The following is a 26,575-nucleotide window of genomic DNA, read 5'->3' as shown; positions in this document are numbered from 1 at the left end:
TTGTTTCCACAGAAGATGAGAACCTGTGGAATGCTTCCAGACTAATATGGTTTTGTCAACCAAGACCCCCTGAAAGGTCTCTGATGACAGTCATGGCCCAGATGATCCAATATCCAAAACAGCTTCAAGGCAACTAGCTGAGATGATACTGCCTCACAGACTACTACAGCCAAGATTTAACTATAATTCTTAATTTTCTCAGGATCCCCGTAAGATTGCCAGTGCCCCTAGTCAGCAGAAAGTAGTATGGGAAGCTACACTCAATTTCCCAAAATATTGTTTATGAATGTTTATTTTTATTTAAAGCAGATTGATTATAAATGCAATAGCTTTCTAAAGAAGAAAAGGGGATATAGATATAATAGGATGAAAGGGTAGGTTATTGAATCTACTTTTAAAAAGCAACAACTTTTTTCAAAGTTTTACATAGCTATGGATTTTAGTTCATTTGCACAAATTTAAAGTTAATTTTGTTATACTGTATATATATTTCTACTCTTGTTTAAGGTATTATGTTTATGCAACTCATTTAAAATTGTAATGTATAATTAAGAAATATAGATTAACAATTAATTATCTATGATAATGAAACATAGTCATGTTAGTTAAGTTTTCTACGTATGCATAGATATACTTCAATTGGATAAGTAATCTCAAACACTTCAAAGACCTACAGAATATGGCATTTAAAATATTTTAAGAACTTAGATTTTTCTGGACAATGAGACATGTCTGCTCCTGGCAGTATCAATTTACTTCAAAAAGGAAGATGGGTATCGAAGACATTCCATATGGAGTTTATCTTCTTGGCAGAACTGGCCATTTGGGCAAGAAACTGCTTTTGCCTGGACTGCTTAACAGTATGTTATATAAACTGGACATACAGTACCCATAGGAAAATGCCCACTAAACTTTGTCTAAACAGGGCGAGATGGTCCCTCAGGTTCCTGCTTCACAGAAGAAACTGCCAGACATTCTGCAGGACACAGAGGAAAGCAACTGATGAACTTTGTTTACCAATAGGCAAGACAATCCTTCAAATTTCCTGCTTCACTATAAAGTCTGCCAGAGACTCTAGACCTGTAGGCTGATGTTACAGAGGAACTTTGGGTGACTTGTCCAGATAGCCAGCTATCTCTGTTATTTCTAGAATTTTGGAAGTTGCTTACAATGCACTTCCTGTTTACTTAGGTAATATATACTTCTGGGGTCTTTGATAGAGTTGAAGACTAGATAGTTATAATCATAGTCTTCCTTAGTTATGATAAAAGGTAAATTAGATATAAAACTTTAGACTCACAAATATAGGAAGATAGAATATTTTCTTTAATTTGGCCAAATACAAATAGACTAGATATTATAACTATAATTCTTGCTTGATAACTGTTTTGTTATATATATAATTTTACTATGTTAAAGTTAAAACCTTCCTTTTTGATTAGACAGAAAAGGGAAAGTGCTGTGGGATGTCTTCCTGTACACTGTGAATATATGTTGCTCTCATTGGCTAATAAATAAGTTACTTTGGCCTATGGCAAGGCAGCTTAGAGGCAGGCAGGAAATCCAAGCAGAGATACAGAGAGGGAGAAGAAAGGACGGGTCAGGAGCAACAAGATGCCAGCAGACCAGTAACGCCATGGCCATGTGGCAACACACAGATTAATAGGAATGGGTTAAGTTATAAGAGCTAGCTAGCAAGAAGCCTGAGCCATGGGCCATACAGTTTATAATTAATATAAGCCTCTGTGTGTTTATTTGGGACCAAGCAGCTGCAGGACCATGTGGGACACAGGAAAACTTCTGTCTATATATGTTTCTGTGTGGGTAATTGCACAGGGGTGCAGTTCTGAAGTTACAGGAAGCTGTGACCCTGATATGGGTGCAGAGAATTGAACTCAGGTCCTCTGTAAGCACAGTATGCATTCTTAGTTGCTAAGTTGTCTCTACAGCTCCCTATAGTTGCTTGTTAAGAAGTCTGTCTTGAAATGGCATCTTTGTGGTTTGGCACATTTAATCCAAGACAGGCCGGAGAAGGCAGCACAGCTTTGCGCCCAGGAATGAGAGAACAGGGGTCAGGTTTATAAGGGATACCTTGAGAAGAAAAGTAGGAAGGTATTGTCAAAGAGGGAGATGTTAGATTAAAGACTTCAGAGTCATTTGTGCTATGACCTTTCGGTTTTTGAGATGGAAGTAGGTTAGGATAGATGATTTGAACTGGAGAAGAACTCCTATGGTAGAGAAAGCAAATGAAATAATCACCTCTTCATTATCATCTTCTATATTACCCCAACATTTCATCAATATCTCCCTTAGGATCCTGGGAAAACCATGTGATCAGGGCCTATGGGGACTCATGCCTCAGACCTAGACCCTAGACTTCTCTTCCATCTTTTTCCTCTGAGACAAAGTTGTTACCTACAAGGCTCACACTTGAGAACCACACAATCAAGTTAAACATAAATACAATAAAAAATAAAATTCACGAAAATATCTCACAATGTTTTAAGCAAGTTTACAGTTTTGTGTTGGGCCATACTCAGTTATCCTGAAGTGCATGTGGCATACGGGCCCCACCCAGGTTTATGTCTAACATGAAAAGTCTTCTACCAGGCTATATAGTAACTTGTTAACAATGGCCTCCAATGAATGGATCACATCACCCTGCGCACATGCTGCTTAGCAATCAATGTGTCTACTTCTTTCTCCAACAAGAGAGGGAATCTATTTCCTCATTCCTGGACATTGTCCATATGACAGTAGGGTATGATGGAAGCTCCATCCATGGCTGAGCCCCAAGGGGACACTTTGATCAATCAGCTAATCAAAACAATGCAGTAACTTTGTTTCTTATGGTCAATCACGGCCAATTTACCTTTGTCTATGTGGGATCCTATTATTCCCACCGAAACCTGGGGACTCAGTTCAGTGGCAGTATAGCTTACTATCAGTTGACCTACAGAAGATGGCCATCACAGAAGACACTGTGAGCCTCTCATTAACTCATTTCTAGGTGCCTCAGCACGGGGGGGTTATGGCTGAACTCTCCTAGAGGCTACACCATTGGGGATGAGGTGGGTAGGCAGACCACAAATTACATATCTGCTCCAATATTTCAATTCCTCTAAGCCTTTGGATCTTACCCTCTGCATTATCCCCGGACAATTCTGGCAGTTAGCCTGACTGAATATTGGTTCCAGCTGGTTCACTTCAATCAGCAGAGAACATAGACAACGTCTAGCTTTAAGATTCTCCCATATCAGTCCATTTTGCAGAGTCCATTGTTTTATATCTATCATCTCTGGTCTGATGACCTTAAACTTAATGTTACTTGAGTGTCCATCACTAAAAATGAGCAAGATTCTGTAATTACTGTGGAGTATAAACTTCTTCCTTCTCTGCCAGACTTTGTACTTGTTCCCTCAGAACAAACCAGACCTGCATCTAGATAAAGTTCCAGGGATGATGAGAAGCAGCTGGGGTCTTTGAGTCAGTCCCTTCAGACACAGGCAGCTAGGAGTCCCGAGATCTCAGCTTTTCCTGAGTCCCAGTGGAAGCTCCCCATACCACAGTTCAAAGTCTTTCTTGTAACTAATCACATTTACATGTGAGGCTTATTAGCACACAGATGCTATTTAGGTTGTAATTCTGCAAGCCACAAAATTGTGTACTGAGTCCAGGTCTGCTCAAAATTCTGACAAGCTGTGGTGGTATTGTGCTCCCCAAAATATTGTGTACTCTAATAAATTTATCTGGGGTCAGAGAACAGACAGCCACTAAATACAAAGGCTAGAAAATGGTGGCACTCACACCTTTAATCCTAGCATTCCAGAGATAGAAATCCCTCTGGATCTCTGTGAGTTCAAGGCCACATTGGAAATAGCCAAGCATGGTGACACACGCCTTTAATCCCACAAAGCCAGCCTTTAATCCCAGGGAGTGGTGGTAGCAAAAAGATATATAAGGCGTGAGGACCAGAAACTAGAAGCATTTGGCTGGTTCAGTTCAGCTGAGATTCATTCTGGATGAGGACTCAGAGGCCTCCAGTCTGAGGAGACAAGACCAGCTGAGGATCCGGCGAGGTGAGATAGCTGTGGCTTGTTCTGTCTCCCTGATCTACCAGCATTGACCCCAATAACTCGTCTCAGGTTTGATTTTATTAATAAGAACTTTTAAGATTCCTGCTACATCTGGCGCCCAAAAGCCAGGCAGCAGCCGGCGGCGGCGGGAGCGGTGGTGCCCCCTTGGGCACAGGGCCATGTACAACGGGATCGGGCTGCCGACGCCCCGGGGCAGCGGCACCAACGGCTACGTCCAGCGCAACCTGTCCCTGGTGCGGGGCCGCAGTGGTGAGCGGCCTGACTACAAGGGAGAGGAGGAACTGCGGCGCCTGGAGGCTGCCCTGGTGAAGCGTCCTAATCCTGACATCCTGGACCATGAGCGCAAGCGGCGCGTGGAGCTGCGATGCCTCGAGCTGGAGGAGATGATGGAAGAGCAGGGGTACGAAGAACAGCAGATTCAGGAGAAAGTGGCGACCTTTCGACTCATGTTGCTGGAGAAGGATGTGAACCCTGGGGGCAAGGAAGAAACCCCAGGGCAGAGGCCAATGGTAGCTGAGACCCATTCGGGATGAGGACTCAGAGGCCTCCAGTCTGAGGAGACAAGACCAGCTGAGAGGTGAGATAGCTGTGGCTTGTTCTGTCTCTCTGATCTACCAGCATGGACCCCAATAACTCGCCTCAGGTTTGATTTTATTAATAAGAACTTTTAAGGTTCCTTCTACATCTGGCGCCCAACGTGTTAGTTAGGCAGTGATAGCACACGCCTTTAATCCTAGCATTCCAGAGGCAGAAATCCATCTGGGATCTTTGTCAGTTCAAGGCCACATTGGAAACGGCCAGGCATGGTGACTCACGCCTTTAATCCCAGGAAGCAAACCTTTAATCCTAGGGAGTGATGGTAGAAAGGAGAAAGGTATATAAGGCTTGAGGAGCAGAAAAAAGAGGCATTTGGCTGGTTAAGCATGTGGCTGATTAAGCATTCAGGCTTTTAAGCAGCAGTTCAGCTGAGAGCTATTGGGATGAGGACACAGAAGTTTCCAGTCTGAGGAAACAGGACCAGCTGAGGAATTGGCAAGGTGAGATAGCTGTGGCTTGTTCTGTCTCTCTGATCTATCAGCATTGACCCCTATAACTGGCCTCGGGTTTGATTTTATTAATAAGTACTTTTAAGATTCCTGCTACAACAAGCGAATGAATCACTCGCTGTTACCACAGAAGCTCTGGCTCTTCACTGGAGCTGAGAGTAAGTGACCCAGTCCTGCCATTTCCTTAGGCTCTCTGGTTCATTCAGAAGCATCACTGCCACTTGTTTCTGGTCCCCAGTGGGCTTCAGAAAGTTCTTCATTCCAGCCAATCTCGTGTGATTAAACATGGCTACACAGCATAGCACACTTATCATATTCAATTGCTTTAATGAAAAAGATTGTTATTGTGTTCAAAACGAATGATATAATCCTATCAACCACTGAATCCCACACTGAGGGGTTATTACCTGGGACCACTCTGGTTCCAAATAGCTTGAACCTGTGGTGGTATTGTGTTCCCCAAAATATTGTGTACTCTAATAAATTTATCTGGGGTCAGAGAACAGACAGCCACTAGATACAAAGGCTAGAAAATGGTGGCACTCACACCTTTAATCCTAGCATTCCAGAGATAGAAATCCCTCTGGATCTCTGTGAGTTCAAGGCCACATTGGAAATAGCCAAGCATGGTGACACACACCTTTAATCCCAGAAAGCCAGCCTTTAATCCCAGGGAGTGGTGGTAGAAAGCAGAAAGATATATAAGGCGTGAGAACCAGAAACTAGAAGATTTTGGCTGGTTAAGCATTCAGGCTATGGAGCAACACAGTTCAGCTGAGATTCATTCTGGATGAGGACTCAGAGGCCTCCAGTCTGAGGAAACAGGACCAGCTGAGGAACTGGCAAGGTGAGATAGCTGTGGCTTGTTCTGTCTCTCTGATCTACCAGCATTGACCCCAATTACTGGCCTCAGGTTTGATTTTATTAATAAGAACTTTTAAGATTCATGCTACATGAACCCTTTAGTAAAAAGGGATGAATGTCACACTTTACCTTCAAGAATTGAACATCTGTAGGTTAACTGGACATTTGAGAGCTGGAATGCTAAACTACAACAGTGCATTAGCACAAATAGCTTTCTGGTAACCATTCTAGAAGCCAGCGAAACAAGAAATACCAGGGACTTGGGCTATCAGAAGGTAGGTTTTTAGAGGAAGATACCCGCAGAATTGGGACACAGGTCACTGAGAAGGCACTGCTGGCACTACTGGGGGTGTTTCTGGGATCTGTTAAAAGTCAGTGACCAACTGCCACTACCTGGGCTGAAGAGGGAGGGCACCGTCTCTCCTCTTGTGGCCGCCCTCCCTCTAGTGGCCCACAGTGGTTTAACAACGACCTGGCCAAAGCATGAATCACAATCCCAAGTGTGGGATCAGAGCTGAAAGGCCAATGAATGGGTCATAAAGTATGTGCCTCTGAATTATACTGGCTCACGTGAGCATCTCCTCTCTCTCCTGCCCCCTTTCACCCACACACTCTGTCTCTGGTGTATTTTAGCATGAAAACATCATTTTTCTCAACACAACAATTTCTATGTTAAAATAAAAAATACAAAGTCATAGAGGAAAAAAGTCTGCCCTACTGATAAAAACTGATCACTGTTAATACCTTTTTAGAATTTTTTTCAGAGCATTCCATCATGTATAAGTGTATAATTTCAACAGATCAGCTTTCTAAACTGATTTTAAAGATGCCTGAGGAGACTGGAGAGATGGCTCAATGGGTAGGAAGACTGGCTGCTCTGCAGAGGGCCGGGGTTCAGTTTCCAGCACCCACATGGTGGCTCACCACCATCTGTAACTCCAGGGCCAGAGGATCTGACAGCCTCTTCTGACCTTCGTGGGCATCAGGCATCATCTATATCTATATATCTATACACACACACACACACACACACACACACACACACACACACACACACATATGCAACCAGGCAAAACACTCATAGACAGTAGATAGAATAAAAAAAAAGAAACACACACACACACACATTAATGTAGCATAAAAATTGCTCGCATCAGTCTATTTACACCAGAGGATTTCAAACCCTTCCTAAGTATGGGCTTGTGAACCACCCATGGGAACGAGAGTAGAAGGCCTTATTAATGGGAGGGCCTACCATCACCCTTAGCCACTACAATTCTGTTTTACATATTTGCTTTACACATTTGACACCAATGTTAAGATTTTTGGAGGGCATAGGGAAGAAAATTTTATTGTCAGAACTATTAGAAAACAACAGATTTCTTGTGAGGATATAGTGTTATCACTAGTTCCTATTTTCTGTTTTAAATTTGGGACAGGGTCTTGCTATGTAGGTCAGTTTGTAACTTAAGGAGACCCACCTGTCCCAGTCTCCTGAATGCTAGGATTACACGTGCTCAAACAAGCATATTTCAGTATGCACTTCTTGAATTACTGAGGTATGTAAGGTTTCACATGTTTGATGGTCACCTGTGTCTGTTAGTTAGTCTTTCTCTGGAGTCTAAAAATTTTCCATGCATGACTTGAAAACCTGCACTGGGATTCTTCCAAATGCCCAGTTCCTAGAAGCTCTGCTTTCAATACGCATTGCTCATAAAACACCATCTCTGTCTCCACTCCTCATTATGACCTCAGAAATTCCTTCACGAGAACAGACCTCTCATTCTTAGGCTCCCTCATGTCTTCCTACCCCTGCCTCATAAACATGTCCATATATATAGCTACCTTAACTTTTCTTTCGGGCTCAGATAATACGGCTTTTTAACCTTCAAGTGGACTCTTGCACTCAGGGCCTTGACTCCATCTCTCCTTGTCTCCTCTGAACAGGGGAAGATACTACAAGATGCTATGGTACTGACTTTGAACATGGAAAAGGTGGGCATGAGCCAGAGAACGAGGCAACCACTAAAAGTTGGAAAAAACAAGGAAACACATTCTTTAGGGGCTTCAGAAGGAAATGGCCCTTTAAACAGCCAATTTTACTTCAGTAAGGCTGAACAGAAGCTGGGGAGATGTCTCAGTGGGTAAAGTGCTTGATGTGCAAACATAAGAACCTCAGTTCAGAGGTTCCTCATTACCCTAGGAAAAGCTGGGCATGGTGGTTCATACCTATAGCTGGTGTTGGTGGGGATGGAGGGATGCTTCTGGGGACTGGCAGCCAAATACTGAGTTCCAGAATCAGTGGGAGAACCTGACTCAAAAACAAAGGTGGACGGCTATAAAGGAAGACCTAACCCAGTCGTTCTTAGCCTTCCTAATGCTTCAACCCTTTAATACAGTTCCTCATGTTGTGATGACCCCAACCACAAAATTATTTTCATTGCTACTTCATAACTGTAATTTTGCTGTTAGCTCCACATAGGCACGTGCACACGTGCATGCACCATACAACCCCCCCCCCCAAAGAGTATTTCCTATCTTCCATAAATCCAATAGCTTTGTGTTGCTTCAATCTGTTAAATCTGTGGCAAAGAAGCCGGGCGGTGGTGGCGCATGCCTTTAATCCCAGCACTCGGGAGGCAGAGCCAGGCAGATCTCTGTGAGTTCGAGGCCAGCCTGGACTACCAAGTGAGTTCCAGGAAAAGGCGCAAAGCTACACAGAGAAACCCTGTCTTGAAAAACCAAAACCTGGGCCGGGCGGTGGTGGCGCACGCCTTTAATCCCAGCACTCGGGAGGCAGAGGCAGGCGGATCTCTGTGAGTTCGAGGCCAGCCTGGGCTACCAAGTGAGCTCCAGGAAAGGCGCAAAACTACACAGAGAAACCCTGTCTCGAAAAACCAAAAAAAAAAAAAAAACCAAAACCAAAAAAAAAAAAAAAAAAGAAAAGAAAAAAAAAATCTGTGGCAAAGAGTCAAAATAGGCCATCAAAAGGGCACAATGGCAGTGCATTAGATGGGCATCTAAATAGTTATAGAGTGAGGATAGGTGTTTAGGAAGAATTATCAAAGATAATGGTCCCAGGGTGACTGAGGAAGTGAGGTTGTTTCAGGGAGATGGTCCAGATGGAAGAGCAAGTATCTGCCAGGTACACAGAGGACAGAAGTGTTTCAGCGAGGCAAGATTACTTGCATTAAATACAAGTCTAGTAAGTAAATATTTGTATAGTAGGTACACTTCTAATGTATTCTATAACCCACGAAGGTCTTTATTTTACTCATAATCATACTGAAGTCTGGAGAAGCAGCTTTTTGGGATCACAGAACTAGCAAAGACAGAATGAAGTCACCTAACAGTCTCTAATGCTCACCAACTGCTCCTCTCTACATTGTGAAAAGAACCCTAAGTACATAACATGATATCAACAGCCGAGAATAAACAATCATCAGGATATCACCAAGATGAGGACCAGCAGAGCTTGGAATACTTTGTCCGAGACAACGACGGTGGTAATCCAGACAACCTCTGGGTCTCTCTGTTATTATCAAAGTGGGGTTGATAGCCAAGGTATGTCAGTCTTCCTTGACTACTCAAAATAAATCGTTACGAACTCCACATTTAATACAATCCGAGTTCTTCTTTTCAAAATACCTGAGGCGGAGTTGAAGGCTGGACCTCACTCGGACTCATCTGTAAAAAAAACCTAGCTTCCAAATTGTTCCAAACTTCTGTGTGCCTCAGAATACTCTGGAAGGAATTTAAGACGGTGGTGGCGCACGCCTTTAATCCCAGCACTCGGGAGGCAGAGGCAGGCGGATCTCTGTGAATTCGAGGCCAGCCTGGTCTCCAAAGCGAGTTCCAGGAAGGCGCAAAGCTACCCAGAGAAACCCTGTCTCGAAAAACCAAAAAACAAACAAACAAAAAAGACTACTTGTCTCCTTTCCCGGAGGGCCGACCCGGCGTAACTCCGCCCCCTGGGCGGGCCACACACCTCGGGCCCGCCCCCCACTTCCTCCCTCCCTCCCTCTCCCGCCTAGGCCGCTCCACCGGCCTCTCGCTCCATCGACCTCCCGTCTCGGCGGTCCCAGGCCCTCCGGCGGCGCGCAGGATGGCCGCTGCGGTGCGGCGGGGCGCGGAGCCGTGGAACCGCGTGAGGATCCCGCAGGCGGGCAGCAGCAGCACACTGACGGTGCAGGACCGCAGCGCCACCCTAGGTGAGCAAGGCGCGCGTGGAGGCCCGGCACGTCTCCCGGAGCCAGCGGGCCGGCTCACGTGGGGTGGGTGGGGGTGGGACTTCCTGAGCGCGGGGCACGCCGGGAAGGGCCGCCCCGGGCGGAAGGTCCCGGCTGCAAGAGTGCGTCCGGGACCGTGAAGCCGCTGGGCTCCTGCGGGTGTTAGCCGGAACGTGAAAGCAAGGCTAGCTCCGGCCCGGCGCGTGCAAAACGCTGCCAGGGACCCTGTGCTGTCCCCCCAAGCACCCTGCACTCGGACTTCGGGCTTTTCCCAAAAATAGAGTTCATTTTTTTCCCTTGCCGGGCGAGGGAGTCCTCGGGTCCCTCGGTTCTTCTCGATAAAAACAATTTCAGTTCCGAGACAGTTTTAGCAGTTTATTTAGAAAACAAGAACTCCCAAGGAGTTGGGGTGTGTGTGGCAGCTCAGTGGGGTCTGAGTTGTGAGTTATAATTAATATATATGATGTGGAAGGGTGCGTATTCGCGGAATCAGGTGATTGTATCTACCCTGTCCCAAATCATGGGCTGGATCTTTTCTAGGACTTTCTTCACAGGACTTTTTTTTTTTTTTTTTTTTTTAGAAAATTCTGTTGGGTGGGCGGGATGAAAAGGTAGTTTCATGCTTATCGATCCCCGGCATTCACGTGGGAGAAGGCGAGACTCACACTCAATAAAGACATGTAATAAAATATCAAAACATAATGCAAATACTGTAATGGGGTGAGGGGGTCTTTTGAAGTGTGTGAAGTGATAACCCCAGTGTGAGAACAGCCTACCCGCAGCCTGAAGAATGTTTAACCACAAATGGACGTTCAGACCAGGAGACCTAGCTACCAAATTAACGCTGTAATTTTCTAGGTTACCGCATATCTAACTTTTTTTTTTTAAGCTGCCAACGGTCCTGTGACTGTCAGCTAAGAAATTTTGTTATTTCTAAAACTGGGGTTTTAGCCCACTCTAAAATGGAAATTGAAAATAGTACCAGTGTCTTGAGGCTGTACTGGGGAATGAAAGAGTTGATACCATGAAGCATTTGTAGCTCTGTCTGGTATGGCAGTCGAATGATTGCAGCTGTCGTTAATATTAAATAGACACATTTGCTCAAAATTGTTAAATACAACCTATCACGTCATCTCACCTCTCTTCCCATCTATCTTTCCTATGCTGTTTAAAACTCTAATTCCTCTCTAGTCACATTAAAAACAAAAACAAACAAACAAAAAACAATGGTATGGAAAATTCACCAACTCGTAGCTAATTTAAATTCTCCAGATAGGGCCGGGTGGTGGTGATGCACGCCTTTAATCCCAGCACTTGGGAGGCAGAGGCAGGCGGATCTCTGTGAGTTCGAGGCCTGCCTGAGCTACAGAGTGAGTTCCAGGAAAGGAGTAAAGCTACACAGAGAAACCCTGTCTCAAAACACAAAAACAAAAACCCAAAAACAAAAACAAAAATCCAGATAGTTGGGAGGGACAGAGAACATTTTTCCACTTAGAGTGTGTGTGTTTCCTTTTTGAGCCACCAGGTGGCTCATTACACCTGCTTCACAGCTGGTCATGGGAAACATCGGTATTACCCCTTCAGTTACATAATTCAACTTCCAGTGGCCCTGGTGGTTTCTCTTTTCTGAATGTAGATTCCCACTGATATTCATGAGGGATTGGTTCCAGGAATCCTTCTATTTAAAATTGGGCACATGCTGAAGTCTCTGACATGATTGATCGTATTTGCAGTATGATCTACTCACATCTTTCTGTATGCATTCACTCTATCTATAGATTGTTTATGATATTGTATACAGTGTGACTGCTACTGAAATACGTTACAGATGGAATGTGGGGGACTATATTCAGTGTGAGGCTGGTTGAATGCACAGAGGGCACTTATGGGTAGATGGCTGAATGTATTATATATTCTCATCAGAAAGTGGTATCTAAATACAGTTCCTTTGACTTTGAAGGCTGTGACTTCATCCATTCTGTCTTGCTTACCTGCAAAGTGAGAGTTTTAGAGACATGTAGCATGTGCCCGGCTTTTGTGTATTCGGAGTGTAAGTGATGTAAGTAAGTGATCACCACCAAATAATGACTGTAGAGTAGTCATAGTACTCAACAGTCATGGCAAAAAGTGATGTAAGGGCATGTACACACATTCATGTTTAACAGATGTTCTCGTTGTTCACCTGACACCATTTTCCAATTTCTTACATACCTGGAATCCTTTATTACATTTTTTATAGTTGAGGCTAATTTGTGTTTTGATTTCTTTAAGGCAGATACAGCAGAATGTTTCTTTCAGCATTTGATGCAGTAGATGTAGAAATGCATACCGATGCTGTGGGATGTTCTGTATGTCCTGTGGGAGCCCTTCTTGGTTTCTTTGTGGCGTTACCCAGCAGGTCCGCATAGAGGATGATTAGGACCATGGGCCTGAGTGCAGGTGTTTGAGATGGTCTGCACTTGGCTGTGCTGGGGGATGGTCTGTATGTCAAGTTGTTTTGATTGATCAATAAATAAAACCTGATCGGCTGTGGCTAGGCAGGAAAGATAGGCGGGACTAACAGAGAGGAGAAATAAAAGGACAGAAAGGCAGAAGGAGACGCTGTAGCCGCCGCCATGACGACCAGAGACACTGCAGCCGCTGCCATGACCAGCAGCATGTGAAGACGCCGATAAGCCACCAGCCACGGGGCGAGGTATAGAATAGTAATAAGCTCATAAGAAGTAAAGATACTAGTTGTGTATAAGAAGTAGAATGGGTTACTTAAAGATATAAGAAAAGTTAGCAAGAAGCCTGCCACGGCCATACAGTTTGTAAGCAATATAAAGTCTCTGTGTTTACTTGGTTGGGTTTGAGCGGCTGTGGGACTGGCGGGTGACAGAGATTTGTCCTGACTGTGGGCAAGGCAGGAAAACTCTAGCTACATACCGAGTCTTGTTTGAACTGTTTCTGCTTTAGACATTTGCATTGCAGCTGTCGTGAAAAGGTGCCGTCTCGTCACACGGTCACTCAGGAGCCGGACCTTAGATGCGGAAGTTGACGTGTTATGCTCCGTCCTCTACAGCAATCACAACAGATTGGGCCACCACAAGCCCCATTTGGCTCTCCGACAGGTGAGGGGAAGCTCTGTGCTCCACACGTAGCCTGATGAACATGAGGATCACACTGCCACTTATATTTTGTTACTTATGGAAAGTTCATAAATTATTTTGATTCATAATTTTATAAGACAATTACATGTTGTATATTTTGGCCTTTTATTTTCCCAAGATATTTTCAAAAGGTAATTTATGATCAGGAAGCATATTTCAAAGCTGGTGTGTGACTTTAATCCCAGCACTTGGGAAACAGAGACAGGTGGATCTCTGTTAGTTTGAGGCCTTCCTGGTCTATGTAGTGAGTTCCAGGAGAACCAGGGCTATGTAGAAACACCCTGTCTAAAAACAAAACAAAACAAAAATCCAAACCAAAAACCCAAAAAGAAGTATATTTTGATTCTTTCAGATTTTTCAGTGTGCACAGTCTTTAATAGTGCCTTTGCCTAGTTCAAGAGTAAACTAATTTGAGCCCTAAAATCTTAAAAAAGAAAAGTTGAGGTTTAGTGTTGTGGTTTACGTCTTCTGGGGTCATAATCTAGTCAGCAGTCTGCTGGGGTGAGTGGGTTTATGGTAAGTTGTGGTGTAAAGTGGTTTCATGCAAGTTTTGGAGATAAAGTATTGTGACATTCAACTCCAGGACTCCATGGCCGAGAGCTGCTGGAGCTGGGTTCTGTGTGTGCCATTTACATACTCTCTTCGCTAATTCTGCAAGTCCCCTCTCAAAGCTCAGAGTGCTGCCCATGTGTGTCACAGCCATCTTTCCAGTATTTATTTTTTCACAAAGTTCTCTGTTGACACTGTGCTTGGTGTTGGATCTGCAGCAATAGCAAAGACAGTCTCTCACTGTGCAGACTCATTCTTGCTGGTTAGCTATACTCCCATTGCTTAAGGCCCGAGGGATGAGGATGCTCTCAAAGAGGATCATGGTCTTTTCCTACATTGTCTTTTTGGGGCAGCTTTTACCCAGGTCTTCTAACCCAAGAGCAAACTTGTTTATTAACTTCTCTGCTGAAGTTCTTAACTGTTTTTTCCTTTCCCTTCCTCCCTTACCCCAAACCATATTTCACTCACTGTACTTTCCAAGCGCATTACCATCTTGGACTGTCAATACTTATCTTCAAAGATGGTATCCAGACTTAGAAAGATAGGAGCCAGCCCCAGAGAATTTAAGGATTTGAACTATGCTAAAGTAGATTTGGTTTTTAGTAGTATATAAGTAGCTCTGGTAAGATATGCCACTTACCAATACCAGTTCCCATCAGGAACTTTACATCCTTCCAAGTGTGGATGCAGTCCAGGGAGGGCCCTTGGTGGGCGTTCCTGACGGAGAGTTTATACGGCATTTTGTATGCTACATGGCTTGTATTTCCCTGAGAGCCTACTAAACCCTGTTCTAAGAACTGGATTACATGGGTGAACAAACTGGACAAGGTACATTGTCCATGGGGAGCTTAAGTATAGTTTGGAGAACAGGGCAGTCAGGCAGCCAATCGGTCAATGACTGGCTATGCCAGCCGGTAAGAAGTGCTATAGGGAAAAGCAGAGAGGGGAGATTGCGATTTTCAATAAAGCATGCCTGTTTTCGCATTAAGTTAGTACTTTCTATGTTATCTGTCCTTATTACTCGAAATTGGGATATAGTGTATACCATGTTATATCCCAACATTCCTTGCATGTGGTTAAGGAGTTCAATATAGATTTGTTCTATGACTAAGTCATTTTCCTCATTTCTGGTGTTTACAGACTGTTGAAACTGAGTAAAGAATTTGCTGTCTTTTTTTACTAGATTCACTACTGTAAATATGTTCCCTCAACAAATTATAATATTGAGACTTATATTTATAAGCATACTTGAATACTTGGCACATAGGAATTTCTTGAATTGAGAAATTTGTTGGGTTAGTTAAATTCATATTCGTGAGCAGAAGCCATTGCTTTGGGATTTGGGTTTCCTTGTCCTTAAATGAGAAGGTCTTCTGTGGTATGTTTCCACCTGGGAGGTTTGCTTTCTTTGAGTTCTTGGTCATATCTACGACACTGTTGTATTACACACAGTCTAATTTAAGCCGATCTTCCTCCTTCAGGTAGAACAGTGCTTAAAGCGTTTGAAAAACATGAATTTGGAGGGCTCAATTGAAGACTTGTCACAGTTGTTGTCTGCCAAGTAGGTGGCCCATTGCTTTGTCAGGATGCCTTTGGTAGTCTCTGCTCGGTGTTGAGATATCATCAGCTATGCCAAGATACATACATTGTGTTTTGCTAAGGGGCACCTGTTGACTGATGGGAGAGACTGGTGGGACTCTGAAATGTGGCTCACAGTAGGTGAGAGGGAAAGAACAGTGGGTTGCTAGTGGGCGTAACCACCTCAGGCTGAGCCTAAAGCAAGTCCTCACTTGCATACTACTCTGGAAATGTTGCGTTTAAAAATGAAAGTCATGTCTTTTTCTGTTTATGTCAAGTGAAACTCAGCCGGGAGTTACCGAAAGCCACGCCGTCCCTAGCCAGCCGGTGGTGGAGGTGGTGCTGATGAAGGTTTTGGGAGGCTGCAAGTTGTTACTGCGCCTGTTGGACTGCTGCTGCAAGGCATTCCGGTATCCTTGACTACGGGAACACCTTCTTTGGAATGGGGGCTGTCTGGGTATATTTAGCTTCTGTTCGAAAGCTGTGCTGTAAGGTGGTGTAACCTGTGGGAATTCTGAAAGCTTTGCCTTTTGGCTAGGGGCTTTAATACCTTCAAAGTCTTCTGTACTTCTAACTTATTTCTTTCATAATTTTAACTTAAGTCTCAAGTTCCTTTGGTTTTGTTTTGCCAACTTAAACTGATTCTCCAGGTTGACCGTGAAGCATTTGGTACTGCAGGAATTCATTATTTTGAACCTGGTGATGATTGGGCTGGTGAGCAGGTTATGGTATGTTTACGTTTCTACTTTTGTGTTTTATCTCTTGTTAGTGTTCCCACAGTTTCCTTTCACACTGTTGGCCATAGGAGCTGAAGGTGTGGGTTTCCCTGTGTTCCCAGGACAGTTTATCTGCAGATTGTAAGCTGAATGCTGGTGGTTATACCAGAGGAGTGGGCTTTGCTCTGTAACCACACCATCAGTGAATTCCTAGGACCTAGCAACTATAGTAATAGTAGTAATAATACTAATAATGGTAATAGTAATAATAATAATGGTGGCTATAGTAATATTGTGGTAGGCTTTTGAAAAAGCTGCTGTTCCTGTGGTAGTCATATCTTGATCCTTTCTGAACTGGTTTCTAATTTTAGTAGCAATTAGAAATACAATTTGATCTGCCTTGTATGCTCTGGACTTTTCTTTTGCCTAACACATAGCTGCTTTTGAAACCTATTTGGTTGATGTAAGTAACACTAGCAATACTAAATAGTAATACCCACTAAAAAAGGCATTTTCCTTTTTTAAGATTTATTTTATGTATGTGTTGTGCTCTATCTGCATGTGTGCCTTTATGCCACAAGAGGGCATCAGATTCCCACTATAGATATTTGTGAGCCACCATGTGGTTGCTGGGAATTGAACTCAGGATCTCTGGAAGAGCAGCCAGTGCTCTTAACTGCTGTCCTGTCTCTCCAACCCCCTCCCCCAAAGGCATTTTCTTGTGTGTTTGTGCAGCATAAAAAGGTTTGCTGGATAACGGCACAGAGTTGGATCATTAGCTCCTACTTAAATGTAGCAAAACTGTCAAAACAACACAAATCCAGAAGATTCTTTTTATCTTCAAACATAAACCTTGCTTTGATATCTTAACCCAGATATCTCATTTGTATTTTCAGTCATCTTTTTATTCTGCTTATTCTTAATCAGAAATAATAGCATTTGAATTACTAATATTACTTTGTTAATAAAATAATTAAGAGAGGCTCTTACTATGTAGCCCAGGCTGACTGAATTCATGTTTTCTTACCTTAGCCTCCAAGTATTGTAGGTGTATACCACCAAGCTAGGCTTGCTAATCATATTGTTTTAAAATGTTTAACTTTGCTTTTTTCTGAAATGAAAAGAGATTTACATTTTACTGATTAAAACAGTGGTTTATACTTGGAAATCCAAAAACACAAAAATGTGAAGAACTTGAAATGCACCTGAAATCTCATCTCAATAAAATACCTGTAGGGTTTTTATGTACACATCCTTGACACACGTCTCTAGGAAGTTCTCTTTGTGTAGCATCAAATACTTGGAGTTTTGTGTTCCGGGTGGATTAACCTGGCAGTTTTCAAATATACACCAGAGGCATTTTGTTTGGTTTTGTTTAATGTATAGTGGCAGAGCTTGTAGCTGTGTATTTTCTGTTTGGAATCTTGTGTTTCTTGCATATCTGCAGACGATCTAGCTAATTCCTGAGCTTCTGTTTCTTTCCAGGGTTCTCCACAAGGGACTTTTAAGGAGGCTGATTGCCTTATATGAGCCACTGTTTGGTTTGCATCAGGAGGTCTCCAGGATTCAGCCCATGCCTTACTTCAAAGACTTTGCCTTTCCCTCTGATATTACTGACTTTCTGGGGCCACCTTACACTGAACTCTTTAAGGGGAAAACGCCGGCACCTGTTGCCACTAAAGGAGTAACTAAGTTGCTAAATAAACTGTTTTTAATGAAAGAACACCTACCAAAGATCAATGAAGACACTTTAGATAGAATTTCCAAAACATCTGAACAAGCGAAGAGCAATCTACAGGGAAGTGTGGACCTAGGACAGCCAGTGAAAACGAGTAAGAAGACCAAGGACGGTGAGTTGCTTGGATAAGCACAAACTCTCCCTCATTTCTTTTAAAATTTTACTTACTTATTTTTATTCTTTTCTTTTTTAAACACATACTTTTAAAATAAGCCTTTGAAAGCACGATACAGTCATGCATTTCGTAGAAAAAAGTTCAGAATCTCACTGAAGTCACTGATTATATTTAGGGAGGTATGAATGTCACCCGTTTTCAAGGCTTCGCTTCTAGTTCCTTCCTGGGTCTTTGCTTTATTCTCTTGGTTTCTTTGCAGTAACTTGGCAGGAAATGTCAGAAAGTTAAGAATTTGTTGGCGGTTTGAAAGTCTTATGACTGAGTTTTTCTTTTCCTTTTTTTAATTCCACAGAAAAGCCATCGGGATTTGACGTGCGGGCTTTGTGCAGACGGCTGCGAAACAAGGCTCCTCAGGTCTGTCTGGCTTAACTAACCCAGCTCTTCATTTCTATAGGTTTAGAGGAAGCTCCTCACTACGGACGGAGCAGGACTTCCTCTAATAAGCTTGGTCGCATTCTTAGTTCTCAGTGTGTTCTTTTGAATGAACAGGACAGGATTTTTTAAAATATCCTGGTTATTCCAGTTCATAGAATGTGTTCAGAAGGGCTTCAGTAGGCATTTTAAATTTCAATAGGAATTTTAAAGTAACCATATGGCCCATCTGAAGTACGGATGGTGAGCAGTTTAAGAGCACGGACTTTGTAGCTGTGTGATCTCTAAGTTCTCTGACCTCGCTATACCTCCCTTCTCTCCACACTCCTAACTTTGGGCTAGCTTCAATACATGTGAAGTGTTAGATGGACTCTTGAGTGTGGTAAGCATTTAACTGATGGCAGATGTTGTTAGTAACAGTCATTTTGTCTTCCTCCTCTGTCCTGAGGTGCCAGCCATTCTTTTGGGGTTCAAGCTTTAACTTGGTACCTTTTAATAATGTCGGAAAATTGTTCTGGATTTCCTGACTGATAAGTACGTCACCGGTAACTGCTTGACTTTTATTGCCCTTTGTCTGGTTTCCTTTTGGGGTTATTTCTCCCATTTTATTTAAGAACTCTTACTCATTTTGAAGAACCTGTAGTGCGAATCCTAATTGGTCTTAGTAATAAAAACCCAGAGCCAGATTTCAGGGTAAATGCTGAAAGATCAGAGAGACAAAGGAACAACTCCTCAGCCTGAAAGGGGCTGAGCTCCTGTCTCCTCCTGCCTTATATTCCTTTTTCCACCCAGCATATCACTTCCTGCTTCCTCCTCCCTAGTGCTGGGATCAAAGGCATGAGATCCCAAGTGCTGGGATTAAAGGTATGTGCCATCACTGCCTGGCCTCTATGGTTAACTAGTGGCTAGCTCCACACTCTGATCTCCGGGCAAGCTTTATTTGTTAGAACACAAACAAAATGTCACACAAAAACCCGTGGTTTTTTTTTTTAAAGATTTATTTATTTATTTTATGGATATGAGTGCTCTGTCTGCATGTACAACTTTATTACAGAAGAGGGCATCATATCCCACTATAGATGGTGGTGAGCCACCATGTGGTGGCTGGGAATTGAACTCAGGACCTCTGGAAGAGCAGCCAGTGCTCTTAACCGCTGAGCCATCTCTCCAGCCCTGAACCCATAGATCTTTTTTGAACTTTTTAACACAGATGGCAGCTTGCATTTTGATCTTGCCTAATTGATGAGTTCAGAAGGAGGAAACATAACAGCAGGTCCTTTGAGCACCTGACACTATCTTAAATGCTTTATGTGTATTAACTTCCATCATCCTTAGAAAAGCCCTTTGAGGTAGGTGCTTGCATCACTGCTTTCCTATTTCTTTTTTTTAATTGTATTTATTATGTATATAGTGTTCTGCCTACATGTCAGAAGAAGGCACAAGATCAAACTATAGATGGTTGTGAGCCACCATATGGTTGATGGGAATTGAACTCCGGACCTCTGAAAGAGCAGCCAGTGCTCTTAACCTCTGAGCCATCTCTCCAGCCTCCTGCTCTTAACCTCTGAGCCGTCTCTCCAGCACCTGGCTTTTATATTTCAACAGAGGAAAATGAGGCATAGAAAGTCTCGGAGTTCTTTAGGCCATATAGTTAAGTGACAGGGATCAGGTTTGAATACAGGCCACATGATTTCCTTATTACAGCCATCCTGGGGAGAATCTTTGAATTCTGGTCTCAAGAACTGTGGTGTCTGTGGGCCTTTCCACCTCTGCAGCCTGAGAACCAGTTTACAGGGGAGCTGGGCTTGATATGGTTGATTAACATCCTCCTTATTCAAGAGTAATTGCTCCCATATTGTAATTGGCATTCATAGGCTCAGCTTGTTTTTAGAGCAAGTTATTGATCACAAAACAATACTAGAGGGTCTTTAATTTTGTAATTATTTCTTTAGGTTCCTGTTGAAGGTGGGAATTTATTTACTTATTTATTTGACAGAACCTCACTGTGCAGCCCTGATTGGCCTGGAGCTCACTATGTAGCCCAGCAGGCTGACCTCAGAGACCCTTCTGTCTCTGCTTGTTGAGTACTGGGATTCAAAGTGTGCCACCACAAATTGGGAAAGAAAGCAAGCTTTGAATGGAAGATAGGTAGACTTGGTAGGTGGTATAGTTTTCATAAAATAGAAAAAGCTAGTAAAATCCAAACTTGACTTGCTGTAGAAGAGGCTGAATAAAGATCTTTGGTCAGAGTGGTGCAAGCCTGGGAGGGTTGCACGCTCCATCGTTTTATCTTGTTCACCAACTGACAGGCCACCATGCCGGGCGCTTTCCAGGGCTCCCCATCTTTATGTTTTCTGTAACATTTATGACCCATTTTGAGGATTGTTCCTGGGGGGATAGAAATTAGTGGTAAACAACCGTAGTTTGGGGCAGTCCTGCTGGCACAGGTTTGTTATCCTGCTACTCGGGAGGCTGAGGCAGGAGGATGGCAAGTTCAAAGCCTCTCTGAACTAGAGTGAGTTTAAATCAGCCTGGGGAACTTGTTGAAGCCTGTCTCAGAATACAGGCCACTTGCCAAGTATGCACACGGTCCTAAGTTACGTCTTCAATAAAAGAAATAAAGTCAAAAAATGAAACAACCCCCCAAATAGACAAGGTAGTCCAGCGATGTCTGTGAAAGACTTGTGATTTTTTTCCCTTCATCGTTAGGCTTTGACTGGTATCAGTTTTATTGTGTATGTTACATATGTGTGTGAGAGTATCTTGGGTTTTCTCTCTTTCTTTTCTTTTTGGTTTTTCAAGACAGGGTTTCTCTTGTATAGCCCTGGCTGTCCTGGAACTCCTTGAACTCAAAGAGATCTGCCTACCTCTGCCTCTGCTAGGATTAAAGGTGTGCTACCATACTGCCTGGCTTTATTTTGGGTTTTCTGTGTACATTTAATGAGAAGGCAGATAGGACTTAACCTTGGTAAAAAGTAGTGTTAAGAGAATGGATAAAAAGGACAGGTCAATATATTAAGAGTTTCTTTACAAAAAAAGAAAGAAAGAGAGAAAGAAAGAAAGAAAGAAAGAAAGAGAAAAGACGTAATTATTTGAAATTTAAAAAAAAATGAATTAGCTTTCTAAAACTCTTGTTCTTTATTTACAAGTCAGTATCATTTTCAGTTTATCTTTCTCACTGTTTTATATTTCAGGAGACCAGCCTTGAGTTGAAATGCTCTCAGTCCAGCAAACTTTCCTCTCGAAAGCTGACGAGAACTTCCCGGGCTGCTCACAATATTGTGCAGAGAATCCGGGTGACCAAGACTTTCACCCAGCTTTCTGAAGAAATCCAAATGGCAGTCCTGTGGTGCCGGAGCAAAAAGCTCAAGGCTCAGGCCACCTATCTGGGCAGCAAACTTCTTAAGAGTAACAGGCTTAGACATGTGGAAGCTCAGGGTTATAGGTAATTATGTTAGAAAAGTTCTTTCTCTTTTCAGTAAGAAAGTGCCCAGATGTGCATTACCTCCTTTGTTTAAATTGGGATGGCTAGCTGCCCTCAGGGTGCTAACATAAGACCTACTCAGTACAGTTTCATGTGCTGCTCATGGTGTCTGGGCAGTTAGCAGGAAGAAAGTGAATGAACGGTTTGCTGGACTTACTGATTTATGCCTCATCATTCCAGCTGGTTCATTCAGAACGCATTAAGATTGCCTGTGGCCTTCAAAGCATGCAGCAGTCTTAGTCCTCGGGAGCTCATGTTCTAGAGGGAGGCACCCTTCTGTGAACAGCATCAGCTCAGCTGGGTGAGGATGTCAGAGAAGTGACTGCTTCTGTCTATGAGGCCCACACAGGCTGCAGGGGTCAGGGTCAGGTTTGATGCTTACAGCAGCTGGATGTTCACATATTGGTGTGTTCAGTTTATCATGGTTCTTACCTCAAAGAACAGTTTAGAAGAGTGAAGAAACAAATCATAACAGTGAATGGTTAGCAAGAGGGGTAGCAAACTCAGGTTTATTGGTTAAACTGTTAGCCTCTACTTCTCATGATATAGTGACCATGTTGCCCTGTTGCTGTTCATTAGTACATTTTTTTTTTCTGTAGTACGTTTTGTAAAACATTTAGTGTCCACAGTACTCTGGAAGGTGGCATTCTCATTCCCATTTCATACATAAAGAGATGGTTTTGCTCAGGTACTGGAACTGGACATCTAGAACTCAGCTCGGTTCTTGATTCTTTTTTTTTTTTTTTTTTTTTCAATTCAGAGATGCACCCACTTTTTACACAGTGAAAAGCCACCGCTTATGGTCATGAATTGCTTATTAGACAGGGTTTCCTCAAATGATGATGATGATGATGATTTTTTTTAAGAATGAAGGGAATTGGGTAAGGCACATAGAGCCATGTTAGTCTTTACCAACAGCGAGTAGTTTACCAAGGCCAGAATAAGCCATAAGTGGTGAAGCAACTGCCTGGACTCACCAGCTGAGTTCTGCTGCAGACTTGAAGGGGGTACAGTACAACTCACACTTGGGGTATCTCACAGCTGTCAGTTTGTCTCCGCCAGAAGCCCCCTCTTCACTTTGATTCCTTTGCTCTGTTCATTTCCTGCCACAGCATGAACTTAGCTAGGAATGGATTCTGACTGCAGCACTTTCCATTTGTGATATTTTGCGATTTCCACCTGTTTACCCTGGGAACAGATTATCAGCGTGAGGGAAAGGCCCTGGCTCTCCGTCTCACCATTTGTGACCTTGCTGGGCAGTTATGGGAGTTACTTTGAGGGCAAAATGGAGGCACATTTGCCTGCATCCTGAATCAGGGATTCGGGCTCTGAAAAACACACTCTTAGGTTGGATCTCCCATTTCCTTACTTGGTATGTTTGAGGTTATACATACACACAGGCACAGGACTTACAACAAACTGTACTTTTTATAACTGTACCGTACTTCTGTTGGAAACCAGTGGAGAAGTTAAAAGTGCTTGAGAACTTTGTGGCATCAGAGTAAGTTGAGCTTTTTCTCTTCTGTCCTTTAGCTTACCAAAGAAGCTACAGTGCATGAAAACATCTCTTTGCAACTGCCTTCTTCGAGGCTCCATTGTCAGCACTTCAAAGTGTCCTTCCAGACAAAGATCAAAGCATAAAGTTTTATCGAGACAAAGGAAACCGCAGAGAAAGTTGCAGTCAACTCTTTTAAAGGAAACCCAGCAGGTCCCTGAAGGGACTCTGAAGAGCGCCAGGGGCACCAGTGCTAAGTGGAGCCGCGCAGATGGGGCACTTCCGAGGACAGATGTCTGTCCCAACAGAAAGCAGGTCTTGAGAAGACTTTCAAAGCCTGTCCTAAAAACAAAGGAGACAGGGATCCACAGGAATCTCACAGCAGGCGGTGGAAATGAAACTGGTTTGCGGACAAAGAGACAAACACACAGTGTTCCAGAAGCTGCTAAAGAGGCAGATGACATTGATGATATTTTTGCTTTGATGGGAGTGTAGATGTGCGTATGTGAAACTGTGAGCAGATAACAAGCTGGTTCGGGGTTCTTCTGCTTTAAGTGGCACTGCTGAGAGCTGGCAACACTGCTTGGGCCAGGAGCTGCTGCTTCTGTGCAACTTTCCACAGGAGTGCACGCCAGTTCAATAAACGTTTACAGCAGCAGCTGTCAGTTCCTCAGTTAGTGTTTACTTGGCTTTGACCGGAGGGTGTGAAATAGGAAAAGTGTCACTGTCTGCCCCTAAGTAACACCTACCTTCTTGACTGAAGCAAGTAGGTTTCAGGTTTCTGAAAATTAGATGTTTAGGATTTACTAGGGAGTTAAGATCCCGAGTTCACAAAATCTTATGTATCTGAGGGTAAACGGAGCAAGTTTGGAGAGTAGCAAGGAAGCACCATAAAGGTTTGTGTGTGTGCATGCACGTGCGCATGTGTGTTGACATCAGAGGGTAACTTGTGAGAGTTGGGTCTCTCCTTCCATCTGTAGGTCCCAGGGTGGAGTTGAGATTGTCAGGCTTAGCAGCATGTGTGTTTACTCGCTGGGCCATCTCACCTGCCCAGGTTCTTCTCTTGAGTACAGTGTGTATGCCGGTACTAAGATGAATTATCAAAAGATTTGCCATTACTTGAATAATGGTTAAAACTATTGAATCTTCATTTTATCACTGTAACTCTTAAGAGGGTATATTACAAGAGGGTATATTACAAGAGGGTATATTACAAGGCTTTTGGAGTTTTCTTCTTTCTTGTTTTTATGGAATGCAGCTAAGAAGTGGGTGAGTGTATGCAAGGAATTTCATAAATTTGCAACCTGGGATCAATGCCATCACCTGACTTTTGACATACCTGTACAACTGCGCCCGGAAATGGTGGTTATGGAGAATCCACTTGGCCCTCAGGCCAGAAAGAGGGAGCTTCTTAGGAAAAAAGGAGTCCTCCCCTTGTCCTCTGTAGTGACCAGCTGTCCAATGACAGCACAAGCCTATAAAGCCTGCAGGCCTGGGCACAGCTGGACACTTGCCTCAAAGGCCTGAGGGTGGGAATGGTGGGCTGTGTATCTGGACTTTCCATACTCACTTCAACTAGAGTACAACTGCTTTCTGCTCTCAAACACTTTGACCACAAACATGAGGCTCAAAAAAGTTACAAGTGTGGAATAGTTTTGATTTTGGACTCTTGGATATGGGACACTCAAATAGTCGTAAATTCTGTAATCTGAAACACTTGCAGTTCTTAGCATTTCATACGGGCTGAAAGGAACATTAGGCGTTCCAGTCATTTTTTAAGTGCAGTGTATGAGAACTCTTGTCTTTTCAAATCCTCTGACACTACTGTGTCAACCAGTGTTGAGTAGGGCTGGACCTTGCCTTCTGCTCTGGGGACCTGTCCCGGCTTTTTAAGATGCGTGATCTGTGTATGTAGCGTATGTGTGTATATATGTGTGAGTGTGAACCTCTGGGCTTATACAAGCTACAGGAATTGCTTGGCACTTAGGTATGTGCACCTGGGAAGAGTATACCTGCTTCATCCTCTGGTCTCAAAGAAAACCCAAAGTTTTTGTGTTTGGGTGGGAATGGAACCTAGTGCGTCATCTATGCTAGGCCATGGCTTCACCACTCAACTACATTCTCTTGCACTACAGGTCCATGTCTTGAGGCTGCTCACAAAGTCCCTCAACACAAGCACCAGTGTCCTGGTGGCCAGGCATGCTGGGCAAGCTTTCCTTCTACTTCACCACCTCACAAGAATGCTACCATGGGAAGCTTTGATAGCTCTGCTTCTGGCAGAAGGATGCCTTTGAATTAATTCTTCTGACACCTATGTTTTGCTTTGTGAAATTTTTTTATTTAATATTTTTATTTTAAAATTAACTTAATTTCACATATCAGCCACAGATTCCCCCATCCTCCCTCCTCCCACTCCCCAGCCCTTCCCCCCAATCCACCCCCCATTCCCACCTCCTCTAAGGCAAGGTCTCCCCTGGGGAGTCAGCCCAGCCTGGTAGACTCAGCCAAGGCAGGTCCAGTCCCCTCCCTACACCAAGGCTGAGCAAAGTGTCCCAGCATAGGTCCCAGGCTTCAAAGAGCCAGCTCATGCACCAAGGACAGGTCCCGGCTCTACTGCCTGGGGGCCTCCCAAACAACTCAAGCTAATCAACTGTCTTACTTATCCAGAGGGCCTGCTCCAGTTCCATGGCGGCCTCAGCCATTTTAAAAAAATTTTTTTTTTGGCTTTAAATACTGCCAATTAGGATAAAATAGACTAACTTTATCAATTATAAAGCAACTGAAAACATTTACCATTGAGTTTTTAAAAAGGCACAAAGTTGCACAGCCTTACTGCAGCTCTAACATCTTGACAGCAGTCTCCCTTTGAAAACACTAAGATTCTGCATGAAGAGTTGATCTCTATAAGAAGTCTGCTCCTGTGAGCTGCAGGGCAAAGCCAGTCTTCCCGTTCTAACTGCAGTACAGTGATTCAAGCTGTCCTCCGACTGTGAATCCATCTCCTCACTTAAAGCTAGGTCCTCTTACCTCTGCTACTTGTTTCAGGGTGGAAGGCTTTTTGTAAAAAAGCCTATAAGTTG

The 26,575-nt window shown here is 43.4% G+C and overlaps 2 protein-coding genes across 3 annotated transcripts; both read left to right on the top strand.

Moving 5' to 3' along the window:
* The first annotated feature begins 4,219 nt into the window (after positions 1–4,219).
* On the top strand, positions 4,220–4,653 carry LOC114694996 (serine/arginine repetitive matrix protein 2-like). Its single transcript, XM_037210020.1, has one exon. It carries the CDS (start codon positions 4,256–4,258, stop codon positions 4,628–4,630), a length of 375 nt encoding a protein of 124 aa, XP_037065915.1. The 5' UTR covers positions 4,220–4,255; the 3' UTR covers positions 4,631–4,653.
* A 5,401-nt stretch (positions 4,654–10,054) lies between these two features.
* Positions 10,055–24,697, top strand: Nepro (nucleolus and neural progenitor protein). Of its 2 annotated transcripts, XM_028872076.2 has the most exons (9): positions 10,055–10,218; positions 13,195–13,349; positions 15,419–15,498; positions 15,794–15,925; positions 16,166–16,243; positions 17,717–18,081; positions 18,437–18,498; positions 21,711–21,961; positions 23,534–24,697. In XM_028872076.2, the coding sequence occupies exons 1-9, from the start codon at positions 10,113–10,115 to the stop codon at positions 23,988–23,990; spliced, it is 1,686 nt and encodes a 561-aa protein (XP_028727909.1). In that variant the 5' UTR covers positions 10,055–10,112; the 3' UTR covers positions 23,991–24,697. The 2 variants fall into 2 exon arrangements, with proteins under 2 accessions (XP_028727909.1, XP_037065638.1); XM_037209743.1 differs by lacking the exon at positions 15,419–15,498 and having other exon boundaries at positions 10,128–10,218.
* The last annotated feature ends 1,878 nt before the right edge of the window (positions 24,698–26,575 follow it).

Source organism: Peromyscus leucopus, chromosome 12 (assembly GCF_004664715.2).
Source record: "Peromyscus leucopus breed LL Stock chromosome 12, UCI_PerLeu_2.1, whole genome shotgun sequence".
Lineage (NCBI taxonomy): Eukaryota > Metazoa > Chordata > Mammalia > Rodentia > Cricetidae > Peromyscus > Peromyscus leucopus.
This window is presented reverse-complemented; position numbering and strand designations above follow the sequence as displayed.